General features: G+C 47.7%; 1 protein-coding gene across 1 annotated transcript in view; it reads left to right on the top strand.

Annotated features, from left to right (window-relative positions):
- Positions 1 to 20091, top strand: part of LOC144153168 (uncharacterized) — a 191382-nt gene that overhangs the window by 39554 nt on the left and 131737 nt on the right. Inside the window, exons 5-7 of the mRNA XM_077684816.1 lie at positions 1182 to 1292; positions 2188 to 2238; positions 5361 to 5414. Of these exons, the coding sequence (XP_077540942.1) occupies positions 1182 to 1292; positions 2188 to 2238; positions 5361 to 5414 (216 nt within the window). The remainder of the gene's footprint in view (positions 1 to 1181; positions 1293 to 2187; positions 2239 to 5360; positions 5415 to 20091) is intronic.

Below are 20091 nucleotides of genomic sequence, written 5' to 3'. Positions count from 1 at the left end.
GGCACACTATCGACCCGTAATGCTGCTGGTGGGAACGGAATTCAACTTCCATCTTGACCAAAAGAAGTTCGGCCGCAGCTGATCGTCCTTGTCTTTTAGCAGGCGTTAACACTAGTAAATGCCTAGAGCGGGGAACGCCGGTAATAAACACACTCTTCGAAACAAGCGGCCCGAAAGCTGGCGTCCCGCGGGCCGCGATCGCCGCGATCAGTCCCGGAAACGGTGGCGCCGCGGTGGCAGTGATGGTCTCTAAATGCGCCCACGCCGCTTTGGGGGCACGCGGCAGGCCGCACGTCAGTGCGCCTTTCATACAGCGGCCGTGCACTGACGCTCGTGATCAGTTGACTGGAACTTCTCTGGAGCTGCGGCGGTGAAGGTAAAGGGACGAAAAAGGGCAAACAACGTCACGCGCCGCAATATTTTTAAATTTTTTTTTCTGAATTGTGCGTTGCACCTGCTAGCTAGCTTTCTTCCAGACAAACATGAAAGTCGCTGCGAGGGAACGGACGGACTGCTCACAGGGTGAGCGACCGGTAGCATCCAGGCTGTGCAGTGACGTACATATGCCGACTGACCCATTAGACGTTACAAATCCCCTCGGCAGACGTTTCCTGACCTTTCGAGACCGTACCAGTCAATATCGATTTAAAGCTGCGTCCAAGCGATGTTTCCCGCCCATTATTTCCAGGAGGCACCTCGGTACCTTTATGAAAAGAACAATGGGAACATTTATGAACATCAGCCATGACACTATCTATTGTCCTATATTCATACACGCCAACATAAAACAAACTCCGTCAGGTTTTATAAAGGGAATTTTATTAAAACAACCCAGCGAGTGACTCAGTGCCCGAACAATCTGACATTCCTCAAAATGTTTCATATCTCAAGAGCTAGCTGCTTGTCTGGTTTGTGGCGCCTAGAGCACCAGTTGCCACAGTTTCCTGTCGTTCCGGAGCCGATGCCCAGTTGTCCTTCAAGCTGATTCATGTATATGCTTGTAAATATTAGAGAACTCCATACCTGCGACCTATATACTGCTAGCCGTATTGTACGAGAAGCATCAATCTTTGGTTTCTGTGGAACCGAAGACGATTGTTGTACTTTGTCGTTAGAGCATTGAGAGCCACATTCGCCAACGACAAGAGTTCCGTCGCTCCTTCACGTTGTCTCTGTCGCAGAAAACTCCCGGAGCGAAAGGAAAGCTGGGACTCTACCTTGTCTGGAACTGCTGCACCACGGGACTGTGCTACATCGCCTCCCTCTTTTTCGCCGATTTCAACAGCAAGATAGTAAGAGGTCCACATTTATGCCGGTTTAAAATAGGCGACCAACCACACGCAGTCAACACTTCAACGAAGGGACTCAAATCGCGCCTGAAAATAAGTATCGATTAAACGTAGTAGATGGACATATCTTGTCATTGAGGGACAATGTGATGGAAAATTTCGGAGAATGCTTTGAGAGATTTTGGTCACCCTATTTCGCAATTGAGAGCTTACCCGCCTCAGCACTTATCGAATTACTTGTGCATTTTGCGCCGTCAAGTTGACTTGAGGCAGTCAGCCTAAACGGGGTTTACTGTTATAAGCTACCGTTATATGTTTAGGTGTATATTTACAGATACCTTTGTTATAAGTAGTTATAGCAGCAAAGCGCTAAAGCATTAAAAGAAACACATCAAGGTGGTTGGCCTGGCGCCATCATTTCCGATGTGATCCCCCCCCCAGTTGGCATAACTCCTTGGGTAAATCATCCTCTGGAAAGCAACGTAATAGATACATGTGCTGTCCTAAATATTTTGGTATTTCGATGTATGGGATATAAACCTGCTGGGGCACTGCAAAGAAAATGTTCATCCAAAGAGATACCCTTGACGCTTGCCATGTGGACACACAGATTCCCAGAACCGTCCAGCCTCCTGTATCAAGCACCACCAGGGATAAGACAAACGGATAGACAGGACAGACAGAGAGACACGCACAGAAGAACAAAGAGGGCAGCCGAACACAAACGCAAAGACAGGGACAGGCAGACAAACTGATGGACGCACAGCCGGGCAGACACAAACGTACGGACAGATGGGACGGCATTATGCCAACCACTTTTTCTTCGTCCCCCTAATAGACAATAGCGCAACGTACTGGCCAAACCATTGGTGTGACTTGCCTCTCTGATATTCCTCAGGTGGGAACTTACCCAACGGAAGGCAGGCTCCTGGATGATGCCACGGCGCGCGTAAGTATCCGCTGTTTGAATCACCGCAGACAAGTGTTCGCGGCCGCAAGGACTACGGAGTCACTTGTCCATAATTTGACTCCATGATATAAATAGGAAGTTGAAGCACGCATGATAATAATTCTGGCAGTAAATTTTGTTGCTTGGTATTGCCATTGTGTCCCACTTTATTTGCGAGTTTACCAGTTCTGCACCAAGGTGTTGGTGTCAAGGTTAACAAAAGGTAGATGACAAGTAGCGCCCGTCCACTTTGTTTTCTTTACCCCGGCCTTTCCGCGTACTGGCGCTAAGCGCGCTCTCTCGTTTATGCTATCCACCAGCCTCTTTCCACACATTATCTATTTTATTACGCCTTTACCGCTGCAACTGCTGCGCTGCCGGTTGCCTCGTCTCTGCGGCTTCAGCGGGACACCGTTACCATTTTCATTAGGGCTCACGCGATGTTACGGCGTGTGTCTCGCTTGCTTCTGAGTGTTCTACCGATGCGAAGTTTGCTACGTTCGCCCGGGTACCCAAACAAAACTTCTAAAGCATGTCACTTAAGATCCTGGAGATAGTGGGGGGTGCATGCATAGGAGCGGATTGTTATACGCCTCGAGCACTGCCTGTAGGGGCGCCACTGAAATCCCCCCAGAGGCCCGTTTCGAAAGTAGCCGCGGGAGATCCGGCCCACTCCCCATTGACGCTGCTGCTTTTGCGGCACGTTCACGATTGAGATTTACCGTTTGCATTTGTTCGAAATACATATTTATGCGGAGAAGTCGCTCTGTTTGCAAATGTGGCGTATTTACCAGAGTGGATGTGTTTCTCACGCGGTCTTAGGGCCGTATTCTGAGTCCTTCCTGCGCTAGATTTGTTCCCTCCACTCGGCTGAGGAGAAGATACGGCGATGCTTATGCATGGCGAAATCAATTTCAAGGATATCTCCACTGGAGGCTCAAGTCGCGAAAGGACTCAAAATGCAAGGGTTAGTGCGGTACTACATTCGGTCTGTATAAGTGCCAGGTGTGCGTCACAGGCCGGAGTCACGAAAGCGGCATATGCGTGGAGCTGATTGTAATTCCACTGCCTCGAAATTCTCTAACAGTGTCTCCGTAAGAAGCGTTTCGTCATATGGTCGTGCTACGGCTATACACTACGATGTAAATAAAGTTTTTGCGTGCGTGCGCTTACATATTCTAGCGGAACACTTATACCTGACAGCACGCCAGTTACGCTTGCCGGTATCATACCTCATATATTGAACACTACCCTGAACAAGCCAATGTGACATAAATTTCACGAACACTCTACGAAAGAAGTACGATAGATAATGGGAAGTATACTCGTGAATCAGCACACGACAAAAATGTAATGCTGGGTCGTCTTGTCGCGAGGTGAGGACTCGCAAAAATTCAGGTTACAGTTATCCTCTGCGAGCAGTGCGGAAACTGGCTTATAGAGGAATTGGCGTCGCGACTAAACTCTTCTTCGAACCAGCGTCATATGATGCAGGGATCCTGAATAATCTAGCACTAACTGAAATAATCGGGCCTTATCAGATACCAGGCTCTTCCAACGACACCTTTTATTGCTTGTGAACTGCCTACCTTTTATTCTTGACAAAAGGTGTCCGCCGAGTGATCATCCGTTCGTTGACGTCGAAAAACAAAAGAAAAGTTAACACTAAGCTTATGTGTGTGCCATTACTAAAACCTTTATTCCTTGATTTTGTTGAACATGTTTAACGACTCATAGCCTTTGAATATACCTGACATTTTCGCGTGGCTATTGGGTAATCCCATCCCCGAAATATATTTTTCTACGACGTGTATATTCGAAACAAAGCCGCATTTGTTGATCACGCTGCAAAACGAAACCAACCTCTCACTGTGCTAATATCTGGTCTAAACGACACAATAGAATTCGCTTGTGTCTGACGTGTTTGGAGGTGACAGTGGTGACATGCTGCTGCCGTCACCAACGCCTGTTAGAGCGGCCGAGAAGCGCGCAGAGCCGCGTTCCCGGGCAAATCAAACACTCTACCAAGACGCACCTGTATTTTTTTGAAGTGCCCTAAACGTAGTATTTGCTTACAGGCGATCACCATAACAAGTTATTTAGGGCGCGTAAAGGCCAACAGAAGAGAAAGAGAACCCAAACACCGGATGAGCCCCCTTCAGCCACGCAGCGCTCATCCTGTGAACGCCGCGGAGAAGCGCCGGCAGGCGGCAGGCGGCGCAGCAATGTCGAAACTCGAGGCGTATAGGGCTTTACTAACCGACTGCCCGCCAGCCAAGTAAACCACCTCTGCCTGAGGGTGACCTCAGTATGGGCTTCCAGTCGATAAACAGGTTCCGGCTGCCCTTTGAAGACGCGAGATTTCTCACTGCGCTTATGCTCCCCAGGCCACCGACGGCTTTCCAACTCCGCGTTGGCATGGAGAGGAGCAAACTTGACACACCTTCTTCCGCAACTGCGCGAGCACTCGAGAACATTCAGACTGCGGTTTTCAACACCACGCACGAAGCCTCACTCTACTATATCACTCCGCACAAATACTTCCGGGGTATCACTCGCAACGTCAGATAATCGCACCCCGAACTTGCATCCAGTCACTCATTACTCTTCCCGGCTACGAGGTACTCGCAGCTGGGCGCCTCCGTGACTCTTTTTTTTAGCGGCGTACCGGTGGTGAAGTGGGCACGGAAGCGAGCGCATGGAGGATAGGAGGGAGGCGGTGGTATTGGGCATGCCATTTCATCTTAATAGCTCAAGGTTTCAAATACCTTGGAAGTGGGAACAGGCCAAATGTCCCCCCCCCCCCTTTGGTTTCTTGCTTAGAATCCTTTTGACAAATGGAATATCACAAACAATCTCAATTAAAACGCCGAAGGTAGGCTACACTAGATTAGGGTTACCACACTTGATCAGAGGAAGCTTGTAGTTTTTAGGCATATGATTCTCATCACAGCACAGGTACATCACATTCAATACATTTGTCTGTCTCAGTCATGAAAAGCGCCTCTACGTAAAACGTGCGCATGAACCTTAAGCTCTTTAACGCACGACTGTTGTGAGCCCTGTTCGCTTACGGCTCATGGAACACAGCATAACTTGATTAATTCTCCCCTTGATTACAGTCTAGAGCCAGGATCATGATGGGGATCACGTACACAGCTGTGTTTCTGGTGAAGGTATGATGCCCTTCTTTGAACGCTCATAAAAAACAGTTTGAAAGTATTGAGCGAAGTTGTACCACTTGTTATAATGGTTATTCCTCGCTAAATTATACTCCTGAACTGGCTGCTCAAAAAAGGAAGAAATGATTGCGAAAATATGTGCGCAAAAATGGGGATTGTATAACGTAAACAGTAACCATAACTTTCTAAGCTAATAGTTCGAGTGTTCGTGTTCATCTCTGTGGCGGGGTTCATTCCGTACCTAAGCCGGTTCCCGCCTCCTGACGTGCTGCAAAACAGAGGAAAGAAAGAGTTTCGGGAAAAAACCCCAGGCGATCTCCACTAACGTGAAATCTGGGGAGGGGCGAAGCATGCAGTGTATAAGTGTATTCTTGGTGCCCTGGCATGTTTGCCAACTGCGATGAAACCGTTGGGGGGTAGCGGCATACAGCTTTGCTGTAAAAGATTTTTGTCTTTGAAGCACTAATCTCTCTAGCGCGAGGCGTAAACGAGTTTCCCGCTGCTTTAGTGCCGTGACTACATGAAACGACGATTACGACGACGACGACACGAGACGCCCACAGCCTCTGCCCCTAAGGGGCTTCGCCCATGAAAGTCCCTTTAGAAACAAATTTGTAATCTCAATCGTAGAACCTGCTCTTGGGTGAACGAAAACCTTTCGGATGCTGTCTTCCTTATAACGACTTTTGGGGAAAACGGAGCCCCTTCCGATGCTGCCTTCTGTGTGACCAGTTTTGGGGTGACCCAAACCCTTTTTTTCTATGCTCTCTTCTGTATAGCTGGTTTTGGGGTGAACGGACCCTTCTCGGCGCTCTCTTTCGTGTAACCAGTTTTGGGGAACATAGATTCCTTTGCGGTGCTCTGTTTAAGTATAACCGGTTTGGGGGAAACAAAACCCTTTCCAATTCTCTGTTCCGTATAAGCGGTTTCTCGGTAAGCGGAACCTTTTCTAAAGCTCTTTCGTTCAACCGAACTTTGTAAGAATGGGACCCCTTCCGTTGAGACAGATTTTTGTAGCTCAGAATACGAAACGTGCTTTACGGCGCTCACGTCAATGAAAGACAGGGTGAGAAGTCCTGTCCGCCATGAAACCGTATTCTCAAGGAGCAGAAACTTAATTCCCTTTCTTATAGGCGTACGAGCAGTATAGCGAATTTGAGAAGAAATCAGTGCGAGATTTTATTATTCAGGCTCTGTGGGTGTAATGAAAATAGCTCGGTAGTGCACCCACTAGGTGCCCTACCGATCCGTTGTCAATTCCGATGTGGATTTGTTATGATATAAAGTTGGATAATCAAACTTGAAGCGCAATCATTACGGTTCCATTTAATGGACAAATTCTACGTAATTTCATATACGGCTCGTTCCAATAACGCAAAAATATACAGTTCCGTATAACAGACAAACTTTCTCTTTCAAAATTCCCAGGAGGCAAATAAAACAGCTCTATCCAACAGAGAATTATCGCAAAGATTGTTTATCTAATCTTGTGCGCCAATGTCCGAGAACCCGATGCCTGAATTTAAGTGCTCTTTTTTATCAAAAAACTGCCTATTCAGTACACCTTCGTGCAAACGCCATTTTTTCATAATGCAGAAAAGACGCAGCAAGGTATTCAAAGCAAATTTTGTTTCGTCGCTTCGGGTTTTTTGATCCCTACATTACAAGGCATCAAATTAGGCGCATATTTCTTTAACACAGGTTCTTTGAATTCAGCATTTTCTTGAGTTAGGTTGATATTTGAATAGCTTAGTGATTCGGATCTGTTTTAACATTCTATTTCAAAATATTTTCATTATATATCAAAAGAACAAAATAGAAAGCTCTGTTTCGTGAAATCGAAAAAATAGCGAATTTAATACGCTGGCGGTATAACATTAACCGCAGAAGCATCCTTCTTAAACTTTCGGAAGTCGTCCCATAGCTCAACTAGTATCCTTAGCCCCAAACAGGTCTATTTTTTGAGAAAACCAAAGCGAAAACATAACATTAAACATTGTAGGATCCTTCGTATACTTCCGGAGGACGCCTGGCAAGTCAACCAATATCTTTAGCCCAAAATAGCCCTATTTTTCGAGCAAACCAAAGCCAGAACCTTTTTCTTCACCGAGCTTTTTGTATTCTTCAACAATGGCTTTTGGAATTCAACAGATCTTAAAGAAAGCACCTGTGCAGGTTCCCTTCTAGGTGCCCAATATCGGCGTCATTGCGAAGCTTGAGCGACATACATTTGCTCGTAGAGACATTTTCATAAACATCGTAAACCTTTGTGAATATGGTCGGGTTGAGCGGGATTCCCTCTTTCCGTGATTGCTTGGTTATCTGAGACTTCGCATTGCTTGTATGCCATTCAAGACATTTTTTTGAATTTTTATTCATACGAAAAAGCAGACCATCCAATTGATTTATTGATTGATTGGTTGAATGATTGATTGATTGATTGATTGATTGATTGATTGATTGATTGATTGATTGATTGATTGATTGATTGATTGATTGATTGATTGATTGATTGATTGATTGATTGATTGATTGCAGGGTTAAATGCGCCGAAGCTACACTTGGGTTATCTGACGGGTCGTAGTGAAGGTCTCTGGATAAACTTGGACTGTGTGGAGATATTTAACATGACCAAAAATCTTGATACACGGGCATTTTCGCTTTTCATCTCCATCAGGAAAGCAGCCACCATGGCCGGGCTCAGAACCGCCTATTTTGGCTCAGGAGCACGACGCCGTAGCTCCTGGGCCACCGTGGCAACTTACCGCGCGTTTGCGTGACCTTCCGATGTTCTAAGCTAATCTCAACAAGCACGATATTTTCCCTATCCTTGGCCATTTCAATGTCCCAGGACACCGTCGTGTGGAATGAGTCGTACATCTAGGCACATTTCAAACTTCTCTTCTGGAAGGCGAATGTCGTATCATACGGGTTCCCCGTGAACCACACGAAAGCTTCAGCGGACCCTTCTGTCCTGTCCAGCATCCGTGGCTTACCTGTTGCTGCAAAATAATTTCACATGCGCAGATCGGAGTCCTCGGCGGCATATACATGTTCTACGCCAACTGGGAAAGACTGGCAAAAGGGGCTACCAACCAGAATTTTCTCCAAGGGTGCGTGGATCCAGGGGCTGCGGCATGCGCTGTAACTTACCCTGAGCCACCGTCTGGATCCCACCCTGCACCGCAGTCCACGTTCTGTCCAGTGCCGCAGCCCGGTTCTTGCCCGACGCCACAGCCTGGAGCCCTCGCTGCACCAGGAGGAGCCGCCTGCCCAGTGCAGCATGACATGCCGCCACCTCCAGGCATGGTGGATGGGCAGATTGGTTTCTATCCTCCACAAGCTGTCGAATCTCCTTCCATCCAGTCCTCGGCTTTGCAGCCTCCGCTTGCTGGCGAACCGGTGACCAAACAGGAGTCTTCAGCCTTAACCATCGAGGTTTCTTCGGGAAACCGAGCATCGTAAGAGGAGGCGCCGGAGCACAGCCCTCCGTGCTTGAAACGGCAGGCGTGTGCGTTTGTTGAGTTGAGACAATAATCCCTACCAGGGCTTCACGTCCATAATAGAAGCTGACGTCATTATGTGACGAAGCAAGAGCCCGTTGACTCGTCATTTCGTTTGGTTCAACTAATTCATTACGCCAGGGGGCATGCGGCCCGCGGGGCAGTATTATGCGTCCTCCAATACGTCACCAGAACCGCTCCACCTGTAACTTTCTATCTGAAGTATGACACGTCAGATTTAACTTCATGGGGGGTTAGTTGGGCAACAAGAACAGAAAATTGATCGGTTCCAGTTGGCATTGTCCGGCAGCTTCACAGTTACCACATTATTGTCAATTATTGTCAAATATTGTTGTCAATTTTCCGAATATTTTCTTTTTCTTGGAAAGCCCCTCCCCTCCTTCCCCTCACCTGCGCTAGAATTGTCATCCGGCCTTCAGCCGTGTCGTCTTCATGCAACTCGGCCAAGGTTGACGCCTGCTGCTTTACGCTAATAGTATATTAAAGTGGCACAAGACGTGGCGTCACATGTGGCCCGGATGCACTGCACGGCGACGTTTAGGTGTTGCGGACTAATGCGACGCTCAAGTTTTGGCTGCAGGGAATAAAGCCACGTGAAGTAATTGTGGGCCTCCGAAAGAAGGGGCCCTTCCAATTATATCGGGGTTCTCTGTGACGGGCTGCTGCCGTAAAATTTACGCGTATGTTTTGTCTTTTGCGTTGCGATCCGAAATGAGACCGTGGTTCTTTTGTGCACTCCTTTGTGATGTCTGCTTCGCAGTTCAACGTACCTTCAATCATATTAGAACGTTCTAGTAGTACTTTACCACCATACATAACATTATTCCTGCCTTATTTATACTGCGGGTTAAAACCGCGCTTCATTTCATTGGAAACGCAATTCATTTAAGCAACAATTTATCAGTCACTCATGTTATCGATCTCGCGAGACATCACAAACTGAAATAATTCACATTTTCATTTGTTCGTGGTGTTGGGCATCGCATTCCAGCATGTCACCACGGTTGCTACTGGGCAATCTCACCGCAGCCACCAACCACTGTTGGGACTGGCCATCCCAGCGCTGTCACCGGTGTAGCGGCTTTGCCTTGCTCCGTCCGCTATCGACTCGGCGCAGAGCAGAGCGATGAAGTTCTCGAGCCGACGAAAAGTTGAAGCAACATTTATATACAGTATGTACAAGGGTAACAACAGCGTTACATTACATGGCTCGCACAAATGCGACAGCACCTCTCCACTCCGTGTCTCCGAAAAGCCTTCGGGCGGGGTTTTATACCCCGGGACTCCGTTGCGGCCCCGAGAAGTTTGAATCGCTTCAATCAGGGCTCTCGCTGGTCGAAGTTTGAAATCCGACGAATGGAGGCGAAGCGGTTGCGTCAGCAGAGCCGCCCGACGGGGAAAGGGAAGGCGGCGCCGTCGCCATCTCGGCGAAGCCACCTCCAGGCAAGTAGCAGCATGTCGGTTGCCGGTCGTTCGCCCCATGAATGATTCGGCCGAGCTGCCACGACGGAAAAAGGACAGGCGAATCTGCAGCGATGCAGGTTTGGGCCTGTCGCCGCGGGCCGTTTGGTCTGGTTGAGACGAGGCGTGAATCGGCCCCACTGTTGGCGCGCCGCCCCGTGCAACGAATTTGGGTCGGGCTCTCTGGCAACACAGTGGTGTGCTGGAATGGAACTTGGCTCTTCCATGTAAATGCAGTGACAATCAAGAATGTGTTTGGCACAGCTATGCTCAGTTTTGTCCAGGGGTAGCGTGTTATATATTTCTGTGTTCGTCAACTGGTTTCCTTGTGGCAATAGCATTCATTAGCCATAATAAAATATTTCGGTCCCCTGTTTACCCTTTTTTGGAATAAAGCGACTTATTTTACTGCTCTTAAATCCTGTAGTAATGCGTAAGCACAACCAGAGTCCTTCAATGCTTTACTGGTCACGAAACTGCTCCGTAACTCAATGGGAGAGCTTCATATGCTACGTTTGGCCGCCGCGCGGTGGCGCCACCCTCTCACTGAGGTCACTCCTCGGGCAGCGTTGCGCTGGCTCGAACGGCGGAGCCGCGGCGAGTTGTGTTTGTTTTGTGTGGGGAAAAAAATGTAACGTGCATATCGCGCTCTTGTGATGCGGCTTAAGTAGTGCAACGACGATGCCGAACATGTGTTGCGTCCCGGGATGTCGTTCCTTGTACAACGATACCACAGAAAATGTTTCCTTGTACTGTTGACCGAGCGACGGGCAGCTGTGTGAGAAATGGAGGGGCGCCATTCCAAGGCAAGCAGCGGGAGATTTCAGCTTCTATTATAAGTGTGCGACAGTGTGTGGAAAGGCACTGTGTGTGAGAATGGAAAAAGCAATGTACCCTGTTGAGAGCATCGTCGACCTAGAATTGTACAAGGCTAACTTAAAGCCGGATTTTTGTCATATCAGTCAGGTTGTAGCGGTGCTTCATTACCTGTTTGTAAACTTGTATAGCCTTGCGCTCAGGCTCGCGTATAAAAAAGCTTTGGGACGTCTTTGTGCTTTTACTTTTCATATTTCCGCGAATTATCCCTTGGGGTTCGTTTTGGTTGTTTTGTAACCGCGCGTGGCTGATTCCGGTTTCTTATCTGGCGTTCCAACCGAAGCACGCGTTTGCTCTTTTTGTCGTACGTCCCGTCGGGCAATATTGTTTGATATGGAAAGGGTGCCACCTTGTCGCTAACTTGATTTTTTGTTTCTTCGACAATCTTCTCGATCCTATTTCCATGTATCTGAAATTAATAACGTTCCAAGAGTAATGCATGCATAGCAAACGTCGCGCAACTCACTTTATCGACGTTCATCTGTTCACGTCACACTGCGGACTGCTTCTTCGACGTTTGTGTTTCATTCTAGTCTTTTGTAGTGCAGGAGATCGCTAGCTCGCTGCGTTCAAAAGGTTTGCGGCGTTTTTGGCTGCGTGGCAATATTCTGTTTCCTCCGTGTGCTGCACATTGCAGCGCGAAAAAATAAATTTTTGTACGCTGGACCACGCTCTTTTGTCTCCCTTCGTAACATTGAAATTTTTTGTTGCGTGTGATAAAATCAGTTTCATTGTTCTTTTTTTTTCGCTTCCTGTTTCTGCAAGGATTGCAAAGCGTGGAAGCATAAAGAAAGACACATGGTGCAACATATATCTCTTCGTGTTTTGATCCTTCGCGTTTCTGCAGCGTTTTTAGATGTTCTCAAGTATGTACCCACTCATCGAAACGACAATACTATTGGGCTATCTCTTTTAGCGTTCTGTGCATTCCACAGCAATCAACGGATTCATTAAGCGTAGTCTGAACGACGCGTACTTGGTTTCTTTCAGTTTTTTTACTGTATTATCGATAGGCCCGCAGCGGTCTGTGACTACACAGCTACCGTATGTGTGGTATTTGCAACTTTTCTTTAAGAAAAGAAGCAATATAGATTTAAAATCCGTAAACACGACGACGCAGCGCTTGTGCCAGAGCACACAGAAGCTGTTGCCGTTCGCGGCTGAAGTCTAGGGTGACTTCGAAAAATAAAACCCCATTGAAGGCAGGTGATAAGCACAACAACTGAACTATTCATCGCTAACTACTACTATAAAAAAACACTTAATCAGCGCGCAGACACCAAAGCAGCGAGAGTTTTCACGCCAAGAGCTGGCCAATACGCCGCACGCGCGGCGGCTGGATGACCTTCGTGCGGCGGTGGCGCCTGTAGTGGCGCGCGCGGTCCCTATATGAAGCGAGCGCCGAATTTTCGTGACCAGTAAAGCATTGAAGGACTCTGGCACAACTCACAAATTATTTAGCTCAGTTATTGAAGAACTGCACTCTTGAAAAGGCATGTGTTCGGGATGTGGTCCGACGGTACTATAAGCACTCCATTATATCGACGTCCACCTCCGTTTCATAAAAATATTCGGCCACCTTGGCAATATACACGTAAAGACTGAGGAAACAGCGGAGCTGGTGGTCTTCAGATTTAACTTGGAGTTTCCGAGGTCTGACTATCTTATCGGTAGATCGGCAACTGATGCAGGCGAGCGCACCTTATTTTTTTTTTCAATTAAAACACCTGTACATCAGACCTTACGTCATCACTAGGAGCAAGCAATCCCCGACGCGTTCCTCCCCCACCACTTAACCGCAATGCGCACACCCCGCACGTGCTCGTCGGCTCCTTGCCTCCTCGGCACTTCCCCTCACCCTTCTTGACCTAGCAGTTTTCTCCTCTCCACTGTGTTGCACCACGCACCGATCGAACTCAAGCTCAAACAGCTCCTCTTTTAAAGTACCGCGACTGGTACTAGTAAACCTAACCTAACATCACCTGCTCCTCCCTGATCCCACATATTCTACTCGTCTTGGCAACAGCGTCACGCGAGATACTACCCCATATTTCACCTTCACCAAAAATTCCACATCAAGCCACCTAGACTAGTAGTAATGAAAACCTATGCAGTGGCCATTACATCGTGGAGACTACAATACCGGCGGCCCTCCCACGGCTCCGGCGTGGGAGAAAACTTAATATCAAGGACGGAGATACGTTCCGACTTTCGCGCTCGGTGGTCCCCGAGCCTTCCAGTATCCCCATCAAGGATATCAAGGAATGGGTAGCAGAACTTCAGCAACACATCAATCTGGCAACCAAAATCATACCAGAGGAAGCTGGGCTGACTGAAGCTGATAGTCGTCTATTACCCATATGGGAAGCCCAGACAAATATACAGAGCCGACTACAACGCCAAAAACACAATCGCTCTCTCAGGAGGTGAGTGGCTCGGCTCAATAAAGAAATTCAAGCACATGCAACCAGGATAATCCAGCGAAATTGGGAGATGGTCTGCGATCTCATACAGCTTAGTACGGAAGTTGCCCGGACAGGGAACACCCTCCACTCTTTATTATACCCAGAAGGTCACAAAACTACACAGCAGAGCAATCTCAACGCGCTGCTCCGCAGTTGTGACGACTCAGATGAGGATCTTTTGCGGGAATTGCGACGCCGGTATGTGGGTGTTCAGCCCACATAGCCCCTACCCAACACTGGTAGCCCTATTCCTATACTGGACAGTCCTCCCACCGTGTCAGAAGGTCTGGCGACAGCACGAGGGCTATGCAGCAAATCAGCCCCGACCAGTACACAATTTCTAAGAAAATTCCTTCTAATCTACACGGCTCACCTCTAGAATATCTCACAGACTACATGAACCATTGCTAGGACTCTGGCTTACTCTGTCAGAGTGGAAGGAAGCCAAGATGACTCTCATACCAAAACCTGGAAAAAGCCTTCAAAGAGACAATTTGCGGCCCATCTCGCTCACATTCTTTGTAGGGAAACACATGGAGCCCGTGGTCGTGACCCGTCTCTATTATTACGTGGATTCTTCCTAGCTCTTTCAACCGTCTATGTACGGTTTCGGCCCCGACTGTCCCCAGCAGATTTCATGCTGCAATTACAACATAGGATCATTACGCTGTGTCATGCCCAGAAGGGGACACCAGAGCCATCGTGAGAATCAACCTATCTAAAGCTTCTGTTCACGTCCATGATGCGATCTTGAACAATCTGATAGGTCTTCATGTGGGCCCTCAAACGTACGACTACATTAAGGCCTTTCTTATGGACTGCACGGCGAAACTTGTGGTTAGGGTAATCGTCGCACCCCTCAGGGATCGGTCGCATTGCCACTTTATTCAATTTAGCAATGATAAAACTCCCTCATTACTTCTCTGCTATTCCACATGTGCATCACAGTTTATACGCTGATGAGATCACGATTTGGACGGCTGGAGGCAGCGACGCGCACATCGCAGACCGCGTACAACAAGCTGTCGACATGGTGGACGCTTACGCCGGAGAACGCAGTCTGATGTGTTCCCCGCAGACGTGCGAACTTTTTCTGTATAGTCCTCCCGGCAAGCGACATCCTCCAGGTACTCCAGACAATAACCTCACATTAACAAATCGCATTGTGCACACCGTACCGTGCATACGTGTTCTCGGCCTCTCCATTCATCAATCCGGCTTCAATACGGACACCATCAAAGCCCTCTCTGCAAGTTTACTACAGATAAGCCACCTCATTTCTCGAATCACGCTCCGCTACCACGGACTTTAGGAGCGCAACCTCATCCGGTTAGTGGAAGCCTTTATTATAAGCCGTGTCATGTATGCCACTCCATACCTTTAACTCCAGAAAGCGGAAGAATGTAAAACTGACTGAATAATACGCAAAGCTTATAAGTAGGCCCAGGCATTCCCATCAACGCATCCACCGAACGTTCCATAGCTCTGGGTATCCAAATACTATAATGGAATTTGTACAAGCACAGGGCACAGCGCGATATCAGCGATTACCTAGCAATCACACAGGGCGCCTTCTACTTCAGAAACGAAGCATTCTGTACGCCAGCCAACATGGAGGCAAGACTTCGCTCCCTCCTCACCTTCAAAGGGCCATCTGCGTCTCCCCCATACCAAGAAACATGCACCTGGTGCACCGCTGGAGTCGCCGCCATGCCCGCACGTCTTCCCTGAACCAGCGTTTCAGATATAACTCTCACGTATGCTATGTTGACGCCGCTGATACCACCCTACGCGCGCCATCGCCATCATTGCCATAGATGCTAAAGGGAACTCTCCTGCATCGGCCTTTATTTACACTAATCACGCCGAGGAAGAAGAAGAGGCCTCTGTCGCGCTTGCCGTCGCCTCCACGACGGCTAAAACCATCGTAAGCCAGTCTAAAACAGCTCTCCGGAATTGCAAAATTGGCAGGATTTCTAATACAGCCATGCGCATCTTTCGGTCCGCCCAAGCCGCTCGTATGCGCAACGTTCAAATAACCTGAACACCGGCCCATGCATCTCTCGCAGGCACACGAGCTTGCACACGACGCGGCCCGAGGTTTGAGCTCCTGGGATTACCCTGAGGACGCTGATGGCTCGGACCAGGGGGCTAGGGACAGCCTGGTGACCTAACGAGACATCACTCAACACTACCGCTTGGAGTGCCATAAATATCCCGCAGCGCATCCCACGCTGAGCAGGCGTCAGTCTGTAGCCTGGCATGCATTCCCCAATCTTGAAATATTCAGTCCCATATTTATCCTTAACTCTAAAATGATCAATGCAAGTTGTGCACCCAGCGAGCCACACTCTCTCACATAATTTGGGCTTGTGATGCGCACCCGCGAACTCTACGAGCATGCTTACGAATTACCAGTGCGGAGCAGTGGGACAGCTGTTTCCTTAGCTCCTACCCCGAAATACGGATTAAGGCCGTCCAACCGGCCGAAGGTGCCGTTCGCGGCCAAGGGCTGCATGCCGTCATCTGCGAGGGAGGAATTAAGGTAGGCTTCCCCTTACCCTTCCTTCTTTCACCCAGTTTTAGGGAAAATAAGGTAATCATCTTCATCATAATCGTCATCCTCATCGGTGCAGATATTTGAACAATAATTTGCCGAAGTTTTCCGGGAACATCTCAAAATATAACAAAGTAATAATTGATGCGATGTCCGTTTACTGCCAATAATTTTAATTTTACTCCACGACTCCTAAAATTCCCCGCGTCAATTTAACAGTTGTGTAGTATTCGGGGTTTTCAGTTTCGGTTTTGGTTTGACGTCGACCGATTCTACAAGCAGGGGGCTAGCCCTGGGTATATATTTCACGTGACTAAATAAACTGTTCACTTTTGGCTTGACTCTTTCACCGGGCGTTTGTCTCCTACTTCGCCCTTCGGGGCCGTCGCCGACGCGACACTACAATTTGCTTTTCCCTTTGGGTCATAATTACAACGTCAATTTCCTAAAAAGGGAAAATTCCTCGCCCGGAAAATTAATGTTTTGGTCTTCTATCGCCATAATGGGGCAATCATTTATTGCCGTCGTCTCGTTTTTTCTTCCGCTATTAGGAACTTTCGGGATTCCGATTATTCCTCAATTATTCTACGAGTGGCACGTGGGTGGGCTTCACTGTATGCCAATCTCCACCGGAGGCTGGGCGCCTCACGAGCTCGAAGAAGTTGCGCGAGGCAGCCCCATTTTTCTCGCCCACCGCCCACCCGAGTAGCAGCAATGCCCAGATTGTGGTTCGTGCACGGGACCCTCGGCGTCTGCATTGTGAGTGCATGAAGCCAATTTTTTTCCCCCCTCAATTCCCTTAGCCCAATTTAGAGCCTCAACACATTATGTCCACCTGAGCTGATAGGCTCCTATCACACCGCGGTTGTTTGAGTACCACTGACGTTCTAATGTGCTCGCGCTAGTCAGGATGCTTGCTAGTCAGTCTCCAACTATTTTGTATCGTCTGCGCGACCTAGTGTCATGCCAGAAAACGTTGCCTCCACGTTCACGTTCTCTGACAACTTTCCACGTCCGATTCCGTCCCGGAAGATGGAATGTTAAAATCGCATGTTTTATTAACCAGCCTTGAGTGCAACTTTCGTATCACCGCCTACCCTTTTTAAAGAAAAGCAAATGACTAAGCTTTCAGATCGCCCTTTACTATTTTCGTCACTACACGCTAAGCTAGGTAACCCTTCGAGTTATAGGTTACTTTCTAGCTTTCTGCATGCATACCTTTATATAGGTGACATCTACCACCATGCAAGGCCACACACCTGGAAGGTGTTATGCTGCATATTAGCGCGTTTCCGCCGACGTCGCTGTGGAGAGCCTCCGATGGCGCCTTTCGGGAGCGGTGAACGCACGATGCGTCAGCGGAAGACGATATGCGCAACAACGTTCTCCATTGCGCAGTCTGAACTCGGAAAACATCGACTGTCTTTTAGATGCGACCGCATCTCATTCACCCGCCTTGTCCCTGCATCCGGCGTCGTCGGCGTTGTCGTCGTCGGCGTCCGCCCCTCCCCCATTCTCCTCGCCGCGCCAGCTGCGCTCTCCGCCGCACACCCCCACTCCTCTCCGATAGCGAACACTCTCTCGCGAGGGGCATTGGATTGTATTCGATTGGATTGGCTTGGATTGAATTGGATTTGATTTGGGTTGGATTGGATTAAAGTGGATTGTGTTGCGTCATAGCCGCGGCAGACGCACTGGCGCCGGCGCGTCCCCTCACCGTTATGCGCGCTATAAAACGCGGTGCCTGCGCCGCTCCGCTCCATCGTTCCAGCGACGTTCCTCGGCTGTCCAACGCTGCAACGTGAACCCCCTATGCGTCTCATCTACACAGGATTTCACGCGAGGGGAGGTGGTAGTTTTTGTACGTCCCTTCAATAAACAGCCGGCCACTATTGAAGCTGTGCAAACATTACAATAAGGATATACTAAAATAAAAGTTACTTTTATAATCCGTAAACTTCCGGCACCATAAAGGTCGAAAATATTGTCTTAATATACCAATATGCATACATATGTATATGCATAAGATGACCTGTTCGATAGCCATTACCCAAGTTGTCACTAAAACATCTTTGAGAATATCGGCAACGCTTGAGGCATATGAACAGGCATGACTAAATTTGATTTTGGCATCAGCTTTGTGCCGTTTAAGTTGAAACGAGCATCACACATGCATCAAACCGCTTATAGTAAATTGCGGGATGAAGTTAAGCTTTAGTGAAACCACATTTTGTTAAATAATCCAGATGAGATGCACTTCATAGCTTACTTCGAAAAGGACGCCAAAGCTGTGATAATATAGCCTTAAGCCAAAGATTCTTGTGTGACTTGGCTCAAGATGATAAACAAAATCGTGCAATACGTGCACTTATCTTTGCACATATTACAGGAGCGCATTTTCAGAAGTTTGGGATGAGTATTTTCGAACATACATAGTACCCATATTTAAGGAATAACACATAAGGACTATTCCTTAAACAGCACCAAAGCTGCGAACCACCCTAATCATATTATTGTCCCTTAACGAGTATTAGGCTTTTCCTATACTTCTGTATAAGGGAGAATTCGTTTTAGTCATATATCCTTATTGTACCTGTTTAATAATCGCTGCAGGATCATTTCACAAACACGGCCAAATATACAGATTTTTCACCCTAATAGTTGCGCGGATGTATGCAAAGTATTCCAAAATTTCCGAATGTTTTGGATACTACCCTTGAACAAATTGTGGACGAGACGAGGAAGTAGAAAGAACATTTATTATAAAATCACTGTTTCCTACAAAGCAGTATTTAGGGCTGTTTTGGCTCCATTCTCCGTGTTACCAAGAGTCTAACTTCACACTTGGAATTCATTTGTCTTTACGAATCCATCTTACACATCGTTATTAGGTTTGTGATTACAATTACATCCGAGTTGTAGATTCCCACACTAAGTTATCGTTTTTCTGCAGCACTAACAAGCTTTTTGGTGAATTGCAATCTGTCTTTTCTACGAAAGTTCTCCTGGCATATAAATTTGCTGCATGAAAACAAGCACTTGGGAAAATGCAAACACATACGTTTGGCATTTTATGTAGTACAGCAGCAGGCACGAAATCAGTGCACACTGAAGATTTTTAGAGGTCATCTAAATAACTTGTTGCCTGCTGCCGTAGATGGAGGTATATATTTGAGGGGCCGTCACTTAGATTTCCCCACGTTTCAAAGCCATCTACAGAAAACAGTAGAAAGAGAACAAAATCCAGTACCATCGTGCGCCCCAATACCAAACAACAGGTATGTGAAGCACTGTAATTACATTGCATGGAAATAAAGATGCAGAATAGAGAATTGAACGAAAGGCCAGACCACACCTGAGGTACAGTAATTTACGCAATTCGAGTAATTTCACAGCAGTTTTTTCATCATTACACAGAGTACTTTTGCAGCATAGTTAAGAATAAGCGAAGCTACTGTAGTCATAGCGGCCAACCCTCCCGAATTTTATTCGTGCCGTGTTCAGTTTGTCACCTGATGTTCCTGCACAGTCACCCAGAACAGGCAGAAATTTTGGGCCACGAGATAAAACTTGGGGGTTGCATGTACATTTGGAAAAGACATAAACAACCACTTCCGCACCTTAATTTGGAATCATTGATAGTGCAGCAGGCGACACAGCGAACGTCATCCCCCCCCCACGCCCCCCCCCTCACCGCCCCCCCCCCCGGTACTAACAATTTTATTTTGAACAAGGCCCCCCTGTAGAAGCCGAAAAGTCTTTCATTTCAGTAAAGTGTTTTTGTCAGA

This window comes from Haemaphysalis longicornis, unplaced genomic scaffold, assembly GCF_048455015.1.
Source record: "Haemaphysalis longicornis isolate Haplotype H1 unplaced genomic scaffold, Haemaphysalis longicornis Haplotype H1 scaffold_9, whole genome shotgun sequence".
Classification (NCBI taxonomy): Eukaryota; Metazoa; Arthropoda; class Arachnida; order Ixodida; family Ixodidae; genus Haemaphysalis; species Haemaphysalis longicornis.
The sequence above is the reverse complement of the archived record's forward strand: the minus strand, read 5'-3'. Positions and strand labels throughout refer to the sequence as shown.